Below are 14,314 nucleotides of genomic sequence, written 5' to 3' on the forward strand. Positions count from 1 at the left end.
ACTCTTTTTCTTTGCTCTCCTCTGATTGGAATTTCATGTTCCTATCTTTTATCATAGATTCTTTTTTTTCTGTTTGGTCCATTCTGCTGTGACGTGCTATCTGTTGCATCTGTCATTTTATAAACTGAATTCTTCAGCTCTGGAATTTGTTTTGGTTCTTTATGATTTCTCTTTGTTAATCTTCTCATTTTGTGTATTGCTTTCTTGATTTTGTTGAATTGCCTTTCTGTGTTTTCTTGTAGCTCACGGAGTTTCCTTAAAATAGCTATGTTGGATTCTTTATTAGGTAAATCACAGATTTCCATGTTTTTGGGTTTAGTTACTGGAGGATTGTGATCCTTTGGTGATGTCAGTGTTTCATGTCCTTTGGAGTTGGGTTTTTCTTTTTTGGGGGATGGGCAGAGGGAGAGAAAGAATCTTAAGCAGTCTCCATGCCCAGTGTGGAGTCTGATGTGGTGTTCAATGTCACAACACACAGCTGAAATCAAGAATTAGATGTTAACTGACTGAGGGACCGGCGCCCTTGTGTTCTTTGCAGTTTTGCATTGCTATCTGAACATCTGAAGTAGCAGCCACCTCCTCCAGTATTTACTATCTTCAGGGCAGAAATACCTCTCTCCAGTCCAGCCAGAATTTCTGAGGCTTTCTCAGACTTTCTATGGATACATTTGCTTCACATTTCTTGCTCCCTCTTGTGGCAGACCTTAGTATTATATTCCTTCTCCCCTTCCTGCCACACACCTAGCTGAGTGCTGACCCCCACCTTTGTTTCCCAAATGTGGTGCTACAGCTCCTTTGTGGTCTTCCTGGCCTGCAGCTACAGATCTGCTAAAGCTTGCTCTCACTAAAGTCTTCAGCAGTGCACACAGGGAGCCATCTGCAGATTAGAAGGGAGAGTGTGGATGAGGGCATGTGGGATGGTGGAGGGATCCACAGGTGAAGTTCACAGGCAGACTTTTAATGGAGTCCCTGATGTGGTGAGTATGATGAGTCCCTTTAATGTCTTCTGAGAGTCCCATCTGCCACCTTCCTGTCTATTACCACCCTGTGCCCCAGCCATGGAGCTCCTGATTTAGTGATCTAGATGGGGTGAGAAGGAAAGATGAGTCTCTTTGGTGATAGCCTGCACAGCTAGACAAGTTGGATACTCACTCATCTGTTCTCCCTTTTCTCTGCAGGAAAAATCACAGGCCAGGAAGGATTCTCGTAGATCAAAGCTGCGCTATCTTCGGTGAGAAGTGATGTATGTAAAGACAAGCTATTCCTCTTGCTAGAACTCGAATGCAACCAAACTTGTAATTTTTTTTTGCTTCAGTGGAATGATGGAACTTCTCTGGAAATCTTAACTTGCACAAAGGCTTTCTCACAACCTTGGGTAATTGTCTAAGTCAGTGCTCCCCAGAGGGTCCCAGACTGTAGCCAAGATGAGCAAGAGCTGGTAAACATGCTACAACAGGGTCCAGTCAAGACCGAAATCTGTCTGCTTATTATCCAGTCCACAGGTGGGTGGGAGGCCTTGGTATATGGTATTGGATCCCACAGCTCTCACAGTCACTTTTGTTCATGGATAGATGCTAAATTTTTGTTATTGTGAGTGAGATAAAAACAAAGGACATTTTATAGTGCCATCACTGCCTTTTATCTTTTTATGTAATATGGGGCCCTGGGAACCACTCACTTATTAATAGTCTCTATGTTTGAATGTGAACATATAAGCCACATGACTACAGAATTCTATAAGTCTGGATGACTTAATTCTCTAAGAATCAGAAAATCTCACCTTCTGAATCTTGGTATCAAATAACATGTTAGAACAAATGTTAAAATAATTAATTACATTGTTCTTTATAAGTAGAGACTTACATTTCCTCTTTTTAGTCCAACTCTTTGCCTATTTGCTTTCAACGCAGTAAGAGATTCCATATCATATGTTCACTTCTGAGACATAGATAAATTGTGCTGCTTCTGAATACATTAGACAGCCTACAGACTTTATTATAGCCAACTCTGTCTCAATACAAATAATGAATGACCTTTGGACTATTTTGGTTGCTGTAGGCATAAGCAATGTATTCTCAGAATACCGATACACTTTAGGAACAAATTTCCTGTTAACTGCATAAATGGGAAATAAAGGACATACTATACCACCATTTCCACAGTTTTTGTGATACATATGGCAGGGCAGGGCATGATAGGGCAAGGTTTATTATTCTCGGTTAAGTAACAACAGGGCACTTTTTTGCTGTGTCTTAATTACCCTTCCTTATTTCTTTTAGGAGTTAAGTAGGCCCTATTTTGTTAATCTAGAATGGGGCAAAAAAAGGAAGTTTATTGGAAAAATTTCAATTTATCTTTGGCATCTGAATTTCCCATAAACCCAATTTTTGTCTTGGCCTTCCTTCTTTGCCCCCTTTTTTCAACATTGTATTTATCAGCTTCTCTCTACTGAGGTTTACCTTCTGTTTCTTATTCTACCTCAGACAACCCCCTAAAACATTATGCTACAAAGTTGCTTCTGATCCTTGCTATCATTCTCTTCTCTGTTTTGACAGGCAGCAAATCAAGTGGTAAAGAATGCAGGCTATGGAGCCATAGTGTTGGGTTTGAATCCCATCTCTGTCATTTACTACCTGGTAACAACAAATAAGAACACACTTATAGCCAAAACGGGAGATTTTACCACATTTTTCTCGATAGTTGATAGCACTAGCAGCCGTAAATTCATTAAAAATATGAAAAGTTTGAACAGAATGACTTAGAAACGTAACCTAGCAGACATATTTGGAACACTTAACCCAGCAACATGATGAATATACATTCCTAATATAGGTAAAACAAGTCAAAGAATATTAAAGTACTGAAATCACAGACTGTTTCCTAACCGCAATGAAGATAAACTAGAAATCAACCATAAAGACAACTAGAAAATTAATATGTTTGGAAACAAAGAAACACACCCCTGGAAATAAAGGGCGCTTTAGTTATTAGCAAGAGACAAAGATATAGTCAGATTACCTCAGCATGTGTGGGATTTTTATAAGGATATAAAGTAAGGACACCCAGGGAACTGACTCTGTAGACAAATAGCCAGTTCTTGCGAAATTGGAATTCTGTTCATTGCCATTTAGTAAATAATAACTACACTAATATCCTAATATCACTCTAGTAACTGTTGTTTCAGAAGCAAGCATTTGTTGTTCCCTTTTCTGGTCATTCCTCTATTCTCATGTTTTCTCTATCTCTGACACTCTCTCTGCTTTGCTTTTAACCCTTTTTACTTTCATCCCTGCCTTATAGTAGTTGGTTTATTCATGGTTTCTACTGTCTCATGGCTTTTGCCTATGACCTTCTTTCTCTCTTGGTTTCTGCCATTGTTTAGTAACTGAGTCTCTTTCTTTTGTGTTCCATGCTTAAATCATCCAGAAGAAATAATGTGAATACTTCAGTTATCATTCTTCTAATAGAAACCACCCTAAAAATCAGCCGATTATGCAGCAGCTCCTTTGAAAAATTACTAGTCCTCCTCATGTCCATGCTGTAGATGATTACCTCTGGGCTAAGTGTCAACCTCTAATTCAGGATGGCAGAGTTACTTGATACAACACGTGGTAACTTTTAGACAAGAAATATCACTGGTCCTTTATTACGGAAGAAGACTGACTGTGGGAAGGCACTCAATTTCTTGGATTTCTAAGGAAGGGAAAAATGACAACTCCTAATATAGGAAAACGTATCTAGTGTATACTTCATAATAGTTTTATTTACCTTTATTGCTTTAAATCAAAGATTTCCCAAACAAATTATTATTGGTATGTTGTGAGATTTCCTATTTGGGCTAGTGTATATAAAGTAGTTCCTATGGAGTCCTGTCATTGACCTACATATTGTTTCTGTTTATATCCAGAAAATGGAGGAGATGCGTCTATTATTTTAATAAGCCATTTTATATATTAATGAAAAAAACTGAATAATCCTAAATCAAAGAATTGCTCACAAAAATTAGAAAATATTGAGAATCAAACGATAAAAAGAACAACAAACAAAACTTGTGGAATGTAGCTAAAGCAGTACTTAGGGGGCAGCCTATAAACTTAAATGTGTATAACAGAAAAGAGGAAATACTACAACTAATAAGCTAACCATCTACTTATAGAAGGTTTAAAAAGAGAGTAAAATAAGCCTTTAGAAAGTGAGAGGAAATACTAAAGTCAAAAGCAAACCTAATAAAACAAAACGCACAAGAGAGAATTAACATCAGGTTAGTTCTTTCATAAACTAATAAAATGACAAACTTCTGGTGGGACCGATCAAGAAAAAAAAATGAAGACACAAATAACTTATATCAGGAACAAAACAGGAAAATGCTACAGATACTGCACATGTTAAAAATATAATTGAAGGGACGCCTGGGTGGCTCAGTTGGTTAAGCAGCTGCCTTCGGCTCAGGTCATGATCCCAGCGTCCTGGGATCGAGTCCCACATCGGGCTCCTTGCTCATCGGGGAGCCTGCTTCTCCCTCTGCCTCTGCCTGCCATTCTGTCTGCCTGTGCTTGCTCTCTCTCCCTCTCTCTCTCTGACAAATAAATTAAAAAAAAAATATATATATATAATTGAAGGATATTATGAATTATTTGGTGCCAATAAATTAATAAGTTTAGAACTCCTTCAAAAACATAATTTATCAAAACTGATTGAAAAAGAAATATAGTACTTCCACTAATATTGTTCAGCTGAATTGAACCACAAGGAACATAATACACATCACAGAAATCCAAACTGAACAATGGTCTACAAAACTACTGGCCAATACTCTTCAAGAAAGACAAAGAAAATAGAACTATTCAGACTGAATGAGTCTAAAGAATTTAATGGGTTATGACAACTGAATGCAATGCGTGATCCTGAATTTGATCCTGGCAAAGGGGAAAAGTCACATAGGACATTATTAAGACAAATGATAAAAATTTAAAATGAATTTTACATTCATATCAGTATTGTAACAATATTAAATTTCATAAAGTTGATCATTTTAGTATAGTTAAGCAAGAAAGTACCTTTGTTCTTAGTCAATATACCCTGAAGTATTTACGGATAAAAGAACATGATGCTGGGGTGCCTGGGTAGTTCAGTTGGTTAAGCATCTGCCTTCAGCTCAGGTCATGATCTCAAGATCCTGGGATCAAGCCCCACATCAGGCTCTCTGCTCAAAAGAGAGTCTCCTTCTCCCTCTCCCCCTGTTCTCTCTCTCTCCCTCAAGTAAATAAAATCTTAAAGAAAAAAGAACATGATGTCTCCAATTAACAAATGATTTGGGAAAAAAAATGCATGTACATCTGTATGTGTATATGTATGTACCTAATTATAAAAGAAGGAATGATAAAGAAAATATGCCAAAATGATAACTTTGATTCTGGTGAAGAGATTCTGTACTACTTCAGTAATTCCTCTGTAACTTCTGTATTATATTTTATAAGTTTTATGATTTTTCTTTCATATTTGTTTTCAAGCCACCTGGAATTGAATTTTATATAGTATTTTCCCACATGAATACTTAATTGTCCCAACATCATTTATTTAAAATCTGAACTTTTCCTTGCTGATCTGCATTTATTTTGTCCTAGTATGGAGAAGTCTTTGTCCTCTGCTCTGCTCTTCTACCTACACTAACACTAAAACTAAGACCTCTAGTTTATCAAAAGACAGCACAAAGACAGTGAAAAAAAAAACAAACTGTGACACAAGAGATTTATTTACAAAAATATAACAAAGGCCAGTATTTAGAATACATAGAAAAGTATTCCAAATCTAGAAGAAAAACAAAGGTAATCCTATAGACAAATGGTCAAACAATTTTCAGGCACTTCACAAATAAGAAATCTACACAGCCAGTAGTCACATAAAATAGTGCTCAATTGCACAGGTTATTGGAGAGATGCAAATTAAAACCACAATGGTACCAGACCAGCCAGATTTTGAAAATTTGCCAAAATCAAGAGTTTGGGAGTATGTGGAATAACAAAGCTCTCATCCAGTGTTGGTGGGAGTGAAAATTGGAACCACTTTGGAAAAGAGGGGGCATCTGCTAGTAAATAACTGATGTTATGCATATCCTATGGTACAACAATTTCCTTTACAAGTAAGTCAGTCAGAGAAATGGGCATGCCAGGAAATATGCACAAGAATGTTTGTAGTAGTTTGGTTTGTAGTTGCTAGAAGTTAGAAGCAATCCAAATGTCCATAAACAATAGAGTGGATACACTAATTGTGGGTATATGCAAATGAAATATATGACACCAACGAAAATAAACAGTCTATAGCTACTGACAAAAACAGATTAATCTCACAAACACAATCTTGAGTGAAAGCAGCAAGATAAAAATAATATACACTGCATGATCTCATTTATATAGAATTCAGTAACATAGGCGGAATAACATAATAGACTAAAACAACTTGTATTATTTAGTATGTATAAATGGATGGTAAAACTAAGAGAGAAGTGATAAACTCATCACAAAAGACAGAATGGTGATTATTTCTCAATGTCAGGGTGGGAACAGAAATTGGAAAACACACAGAGGACTTCTGCACTTTTGACAATTTTCTATTTCCTGATCTGGGTGAGAGTTAAAAGGATATGTGCTTTTAATTAATTGTTAAAATGTGCATGTTTTATACACTTTTCTGATTTTCATGTTTTATAATTAAGAAAAGAAAAATGAAACAAGAAAACTAGTGTTTTTGAGGACCTGCTAGTAGGTCAGGAAAATTTGTGTGTGTACAGAACATTTAAGGAGATAACTGGAAAAGTAGTCAGACGTTTAATATGTCAATGCCTCTTGATAAGCTATACAATAAAATTGTACGGAAATGTCTGCACAAGGTCCATAGTAAGCCTACAGTGAACATGTATGTCTAGATTATACTCCCCCTGACCTTCCGGGTTTGTAATACACATCCCTAAATGAGGCAAAAGGAGGAAAAGCTGGAGAGAAAGATTCTAAATTAGTTTAAGATGGCTCTCTTGTTCCTGATTTCTATTCCTAATGACACCTGGCTATCTGGCTATAATACCTGTTCTCGGGTTCCAGGGGCTAGCCTGTATCAAATATTTTTCTGTTTTGGTTACATTTGGATGATTTTTCTTACTGGCAGGGATTGTAACTAAGATAGAGCATGTGCTGGGTGGTTCAGTAGGTTAAGTGGCTGTCTTCAGCTCAGGCCATGATCCCAAGGTTCTGGGATATAGTTCTGCATCAGGCTCCCTGCTCGGCAGGGAATCTGCTTGTTCCTCTCCCTCTGCCTCTCATCCCTGCTTGTGCTTTCTCTCATTCTGCTCTCTCTCTCAAATAAATAAAATATTTAAAAAAAGAAATCAAACAGTAACACAATAGTAAATGTCTCTTTTCCAATTTATCAACATATGGGTAAATATCAGTCTTTTTATTCATATGAAATTTCTACATCAAAATATTCTAACATCACTTTTTAACTTACCCTCAAAGTATGGTGCTCTTGTGCTAATAAAAGTCTTAGTTCTTCATGTAGCGTTATAACTTCCAGAAACTGTCCCCATAAAGCCATTAGAAGTGAACAAAGTTGTGCAAGATTCATATTTATAAGTTCTGCCAGTTCATCAGGATTTTCTATTTTCTGAAATGACAAGAAAAGAACTTCACTGCTTCCTGAGACTTACCATGTCTAAATATAATGTGTTATTGAGAACATTAATACAAAAGCAAATTTTTAGTTTTAAAAAGAAATGTGTGTATGTGCATGTGCTTATATGTGTAGAGATCAAGTGACCAATGGCTTTTCCTATGTGATAGTTACTATAGGAATTTTCAACAACTTAATTGATATTTCAGTATCTGAGAAATCTTGTTACTGAAATAATGTCCAATATAGTTTAAAATTACAAATCAGGATTCTACAGAGCATGATCAACTTCAAACACTAGAATTCTGGGAATTTTAAACAATGTACAAATCATGATGAAAGTTATAAAATTTTTGAAAGATAATAAAATCTTAAAATAAGATTTTTCTTCTCCAATCTGCTAAGTAAATTACTTAAAAGATCTATAACTCTTCAGAAGGGAGAGAGATACCTTTAAGTACTAACTGCTTTTCCTTCACTCTTATGTTCCTAGGTTCCATATTGCGTATGGTAATTCTCTTAGAGAGTCGTCGAACACTTCTTTCTCTTTTCTAACAATTCCATTTACCCACTGTTTACTGAGCACATTTTAAATGCTAAGGCCCACATTCCAATCTAATTCAAAGATTAATATGAGAAGCTCAGTTTAGTAAGGAAAGAAAAGTGGGTAAACAATTTTAATATACTGTTGTGAGTGTTCTTAATAGTGGTATTAAATTACCCGTTTATTTAAATATTCACCTAAACTGATGATACAAGTTAAAATTAATAAATTATACAATGAAATGTAGAATCTTCTATAAGGCATTTGTATTTCTTGAATAGGTAAAAAAAGGATTTTTGGACAAAGAATAATAAAAGACGATAAATCAGAATGATTCCTTCTCTTTTGGACAAGCATTTTACTATGAGGACAAGCTTTTTGTTAATTCACTGAGGCAGCAGTGTTCAGGCAGATAGTATCTTGCTAGAAAAATTTGCCTTCAATTACTAGTAATACTAGGAAATCTACCGTTAAGTATATAGATAGATGCTGATTTCATTTCCCTATCCTAAAGAAGGCAGAAGTAGTCCATTCAGGTTAAGGTTGAAAGCCACACCATCCATATAGTAATGACTGCTAAATCTTTCTATCTGTATCACATCTCTCCAGGGCTCTAGACCCATCACCTACTAGATGACTATATTTGGATGTGAAAAGGAAGGTATTCAAGTTCAGTATATCCTAAAGAGTACTAATTATATCTCTATCCTCCCTTTCTTAAAAAAACAAAACAAAACTCAAAATGTTGCTTATGACATATGATATATCCTTACTCAGTTTATTTTTATTTCATTTTGAAGTCTGCAATTTAGCAGGCTTTTCTTCTTCCCCCTGCAAACTGAGCTTCTACTTATCTATGCTAACTCAGAGAGGACATAAAACAAAAATTCAGCAAAATTAGTAAGAAGGGAAGGGATGATGTCTTATTCACTCTCGTGACTTTGGTTACCAGTACACAGTAGTCACTAAATATTTAGTAAATGAATAAATGAATGGATGAATAAGGAATTACAGGCTTCAGATAAGGAAAAAGGCCCCCAAATTTATGGACAAACTCAGAAAATGTTGAAAAATTCCAGAATTCTGGAATGGAAGCTAACAGACTCAACATGTAATAAATATTAAACCATCAAGGTATAATAAACCTATAGATGTATTTTGCCCCAGAAAATAGTTTATAGATGTATTAGGAATGAAGCTAACAAGTTTTTCACATCTCTCTTAAGAACATACAGAAGATTAAAGTGCTCTCTAAAATAAATGGAAGCACACAGCCTTCTTCCAAGAATAGTTTCAACGGAGTTTAGAAAAAGACTTGAATAAGCACTTGACAGTAACTAGACAGTGTTGTGTAAGGCAAGCAGTGCTATTCTTAGTATAAATCTACACACAAGTAGAAATAATTCTCTTAGTTTACCATAGGTTGAATAATGTAAACAACTCTTTTTTTAATCCCCTGAGAGCAAGGCTGTCTAGATACCTTGCAATTATTAATTTTACTTTTCAGAAATCATGGGACTAAGGCTCTGAGAGGACTTCAGTATTTTCATTATTAAGAAAGCATCCTTCCAAACATAAATAAATTACTCCTCTAGTTTACATAAATCTTTATGTCTCAAAATATAAATAATATTTTTATGTCAAAAGGAAATTAGGATTAAGTTTGACAAGCTGTTTTATATGTATAAAGGCAGGAATAATAAGATCTTACATTGGTATAGTATTTTCTCAAATAACATTCATTATCTTGTCTTACATGGCCAAGCACTTTTTCATAGCAGTCACTAATCTTGATTACAAAATATTGCTTACTTAAATAGACTTGGAAAATAGATAAAGAAGAAAATTACGTTCATTTTAGTGTAGAGCCTTCCATTTTTTCAGTTATAAACACAAACTCTAGAATCATATAAACTATTATGCCATTTTCGTTGAGTAAGGATTTTCCTCTATCATCATTTACTGAAAGCACATTTTTAAGGTTATATAACTTTTTTAGATTGCAAGTATCTCATAAGTCATTTAACCATTCTCTTATCATTGGTATTTACTTAGTTTAATATTCTTATATTATAAATTATAATGTATACGAGTCTGATTGTTCATTTGATACTGACTGAAAAGTAATACTCCGTCTTTGGATATATACTGCCAATCGACCTCTGAAAAAGATCTCCAAGGTGAGAGATCTATGAGAGATATAAAATAATCTGTATCTTACCACAGCTCAACAAGCATTACATTATTAGAAAATCACAGCCGATCTGACAGGTTAAAAAAGATATGAGAATATTTAAAATTTTGTTTGATAATTAGTGAAACTGAGTATGTTTCATTTATTAGCCTATTTTGTAAATGGGTACCCTATACAAACTTGAAAAATGGGAAGTACCAGGTTTTCCTATTGATTTGTAAGAACTCTTCAAGTATTAAGTTTTTTACCTAGTCTATCTGCTGCCAAAATTTACCCTAAGTTGTTGATGTTAAACGATATGATGTCCATTTATATACTGAAATTTAAATATGTGTACCTAAAAAATTTATTAGTAATACATGAATACACATATTTTTAAAATTTAATATAGATGGATATAGAGCAAAGAATAAAAATTTTCCTTTATAATCCCATCCTTCATGCAACTCTTTTCTGTATTATTGTTAAGTTTAGAATACGTATACACACACGTGTCATATATATGTATCTTATGTGTATATATTACATATATCTCCTTTTAAATATTTAATATGTAATCATATACACATGATCAAATTCATACACAGCTTTTTGCTTTTGAAATATATATAAAATCATATTCATATTTTTCTCTAATCATTTTAATTAATATATCCTGAAGAGCTTTTCAGCATGAAATTGGTACCTGGCATCATGGATCAATAAATATTTCTTGAATTAAATAATCCATGTCAGTGTACAGAAATTTGCCTAATTCTTCTAAAGGGCTACATGGGAACTTATAGTAATAATGCAATTCTTTATATTCATGTTTATGCTCATGTATTAGCATTTTTGTGAAATATAGGCATATCCCTTTTTCACAGGGTGTTTTGAAACTGATACACAGGTGCACTTTATAGCTTGTGATCATTAATGATGTGCCAGTTTTAAATACTGCAAATAGTTTCTTCCAAGTATATTGTTTGCTTTCAACTTTTCAATCTACCATGTATTTGTTTTTAAAAAGTTTCAAATCATCAATATCATACTTTGTTCTTTACTGTTACTCTGAAGAAATTATTTCGTATCCCAAGATCAGATTGTTTACATACACATGTATATACAAGTGTTTTTCCTAATTTTGGGGGTCATTTAACATTTTTAGTCTTTTTAGAATTTCTATAACATGGTAAAAAGAACTAATTTTACCATTCTATTTAGAGAACCTAATGTTTGTGATAGTTTATCAAATATTTAGTTCTTAGACATGATTGTTTCAGTGACATTCAGTTCCATTTACTTGTCTTTTTATTCTTTAGAGAAGTCATACTATATTTCCATGACTATAGTTTTATTTACATTTTAACATACAGTTGGGAAAGTCCCTCTACAATAATATGGATTTTTAAAGTTTTTCTAAGTCATTATTACTTTCTTCAAGTGAGCTTTAAAATAAATCAAATTTTAACATTTCCAATGGTATTTTGATATGGATACATCAATTATTAAGTTAAAAACATATCTTCCAGTAATTATTTCTCTTTCCATTCGAAAGTATGTTTACTTATTCAAATATCTCAGTGAAATAGTGCAGATTTTTTTAAAAAATAATTGCATACATCTTCGATTACTTCTAAATCTTTAGCGTTCTTTTGGCAACTATTATAACAACATTAATGATTCTTAAAGAAAATACTTATTTGAGCTGTGAGGAAAGCCTTTAGGAGAGTATACATAATTACTTGTATATCCTGCATATGTATAATTGTATAAGGAGAAGGTAGATACCTTTTCAAAGGGGTCTAGTCCTCATTCAAATTTACATACAGATATACATTCCAAAGCCAAATATATGTTGTTTGACTCAAGTCTCTGATTCTCATTAATGTAGCTGAGAGTGAAATACATAGTGATCTTAAAATAAAAACCTTTAAAATAGAACATTTAGTTCCAACACCAAAAAAAGGGGGGGGGGAGATAAGAAAAATATATTCAATTTAATTTCAAGAATAAACTAGTGGAAAAATGGTCAGAGACACACATTGATTTGTTGAAATAAAACAATTTTTATTTCTAAACTATCATTTTATAAAAATATAGAAGTTTAAGGATGCTTTAAAAATTTGTCTAGAAATTCTTCTGAGTAAACAAACTAAAAAAAGTGCACACTTTTGATCGTAAATCATCTTTGCTATTTCATTTATAAGCAGAATAAAGTACATTTTAAAGATTTAATTTTATGCTGAAGCCAAAAGTCTTTTATCAACTAAGTTGTGATCCTACCATGAGGAAGGATAAATCATTATTAAGTTTTCTTAGATGAAATATTTAGAATAGGAAACAAAATCCAGTAAAATAACTCGATAATGTTAATTTAAAGAAATCCAAGTACCTTAACTTCTTCACATAGTTCAGTAAGTCGAGCTTCTACATCCATTTCCTCTGAAAGGAGTAAAGAGTAATTAGAGGAAATATTTCAATGTTAGATCTGAAAACTATTTTGAAATTATCTAAACACAGTTGGCCCCTGAACAATATACGGGTTAGGAGGATCAACCCCCACTGCAGTAAAAAAATCCGTGTATTAACTTCTGACTCCCTTAAAACTTAACTACTAATAGCTTACTAATGACGAGAAGGCTTATCAATAACAAACAGTTGATTAATACATTATTTTGTACTTTATATGTATTACATACTGTGTTCTTATAAAAATAAGCTAGAGGAAAAAAATGTTAAAATCATAAGAGAAAATACACTTATAGTCCTATACTGTATCTTTTGGGAAAAAAAAAAAAATCCATGTATAAGTGGACCTGTGCAGTTCAAGCCCAGGTTTTTAAGCATATATTACCTTTAAAAAACCAGAAGGTTGAGAAGTATCTGGACTATATTCAATGAAGTGAATTTCAATGTAAAATATTGACATGAACACATTAATCATGCAGGTAACATGATAACTATTAAATTCTGTGTTCTGATTATCAGTGTTCCAGGTCTCACAAGAGGCTAACACTGTCAAGGAAATACTGACTGTGGACCTAAAGTAACTTGCACAACTGTATCACAGAAAAGATAAAACATATAATTAGGTTTTATTGCACTTCATACACTGTAAATTTCAATAAAGTTTAGCATTTGTTTAGATATATACATGCTTTGTTTTTTAGAAAAGGTGCTCCTAAAAAAATTCAAGTCAAATTAATTTTTATAGCCAAAACATATTTAAAAATTACCTGGAGCATAAGTTTTTTAATGGTAATGAATGACAAATCCTTTTCAACAATAATTAAGTTTTTAGTTTAGTTTAATACGTTGTTTTCTATAAGACAGCCTAAAACTGAGGCAATATTTTTCCATACAATCCAATATTTAATGTATGCTATAATTTCCATAAGAAGTGTACAGATTAATTTATAATTAAAATGATAATATTTATAAGGGACTACAGAAACTAACAGAACAGAAAGGTTTACTGGCCATTTTTTACAGGGAAGGAATTTCACTAAGGCCTGAAATATGTTTAGATACACCTAATTTTTAATTAGAAATCAAACGAAAATGAGTTCTCCTACAAGAACTATTTTAGCATAGTTGTAATTACACAGAATTCCATAACCTTGTTGTTCCACAACTTGTTAACTGGTCTTTCTCACAAAACAACAAGAACAGATTCAAATACATCCCTGAATTTATTCATCAGATCATTATTTCATAAGGTAGACTTTAGTGTATACTATTTGATAAAAAAAAAACATTTAAATTTGATAAAATAAAGTTATATTTATTTGGTAAAAACAACTAACCTATCATGTGAACAACAAATACTACACTAGTAATTAAAACCAGTATGACACACATATAGTTTGAAAGTCACAAAACAGATAAATAAAGTTGTAACTAGATACAAGAGAGAGATTGCAAATTTGGTC

General features: G+C 33.2%; 1 protein-coding gene across 5 annotated transcripts in view; it reads right to left on the bottom strand.

The window, feature by feature from the left end:
* The window catches only part of LOC111152241 (family with sequence similarity 135 member A), a 109,155-nt gene that overhangs the window by 51,623 nt on the left and 43,218 nt on the right, over positions 1 to 14,314 (bottom strand). For all 5 annotated transcript variants that reach the window (XM_022510679.1, XM_022510678.1, XM_022510676.1 and 2 more), the window contains 2 exons: positions 12,775 to 12,824; positions 7,501 to 7,656 (listed from right to left, as the gene is read on the bottom strand). In XM_022510679.1, coding sequence (XP_022366387.1) covers positions 7,501 to 7,656; positions 12,775 to 12,824 — 206 coding nt within the window. The remainder of the gene's footprint in view (positions 1 to 7,500; positions 7,657 to 12,774; positions 12,825 to 14,314) is intronic.

This window comes from Enhydra lutris, unplaced genomic scaffold, assembly GCF_002288905.1.
Source record: "Enhydra lutris kenyoni isolate GAN:26980312 unplaced genomic scaffold, ASM228890v2 scaffoldscaffold28, whole genome shotgun sequence".
In the NCBI taxonomy this organism is placed as follows: domain Eukaryota; kingdom Metazoa; phylum Chordata; class Mammalia; order Carnivora; family Mustelidae; genus Enhydra; species Enhydra lutris.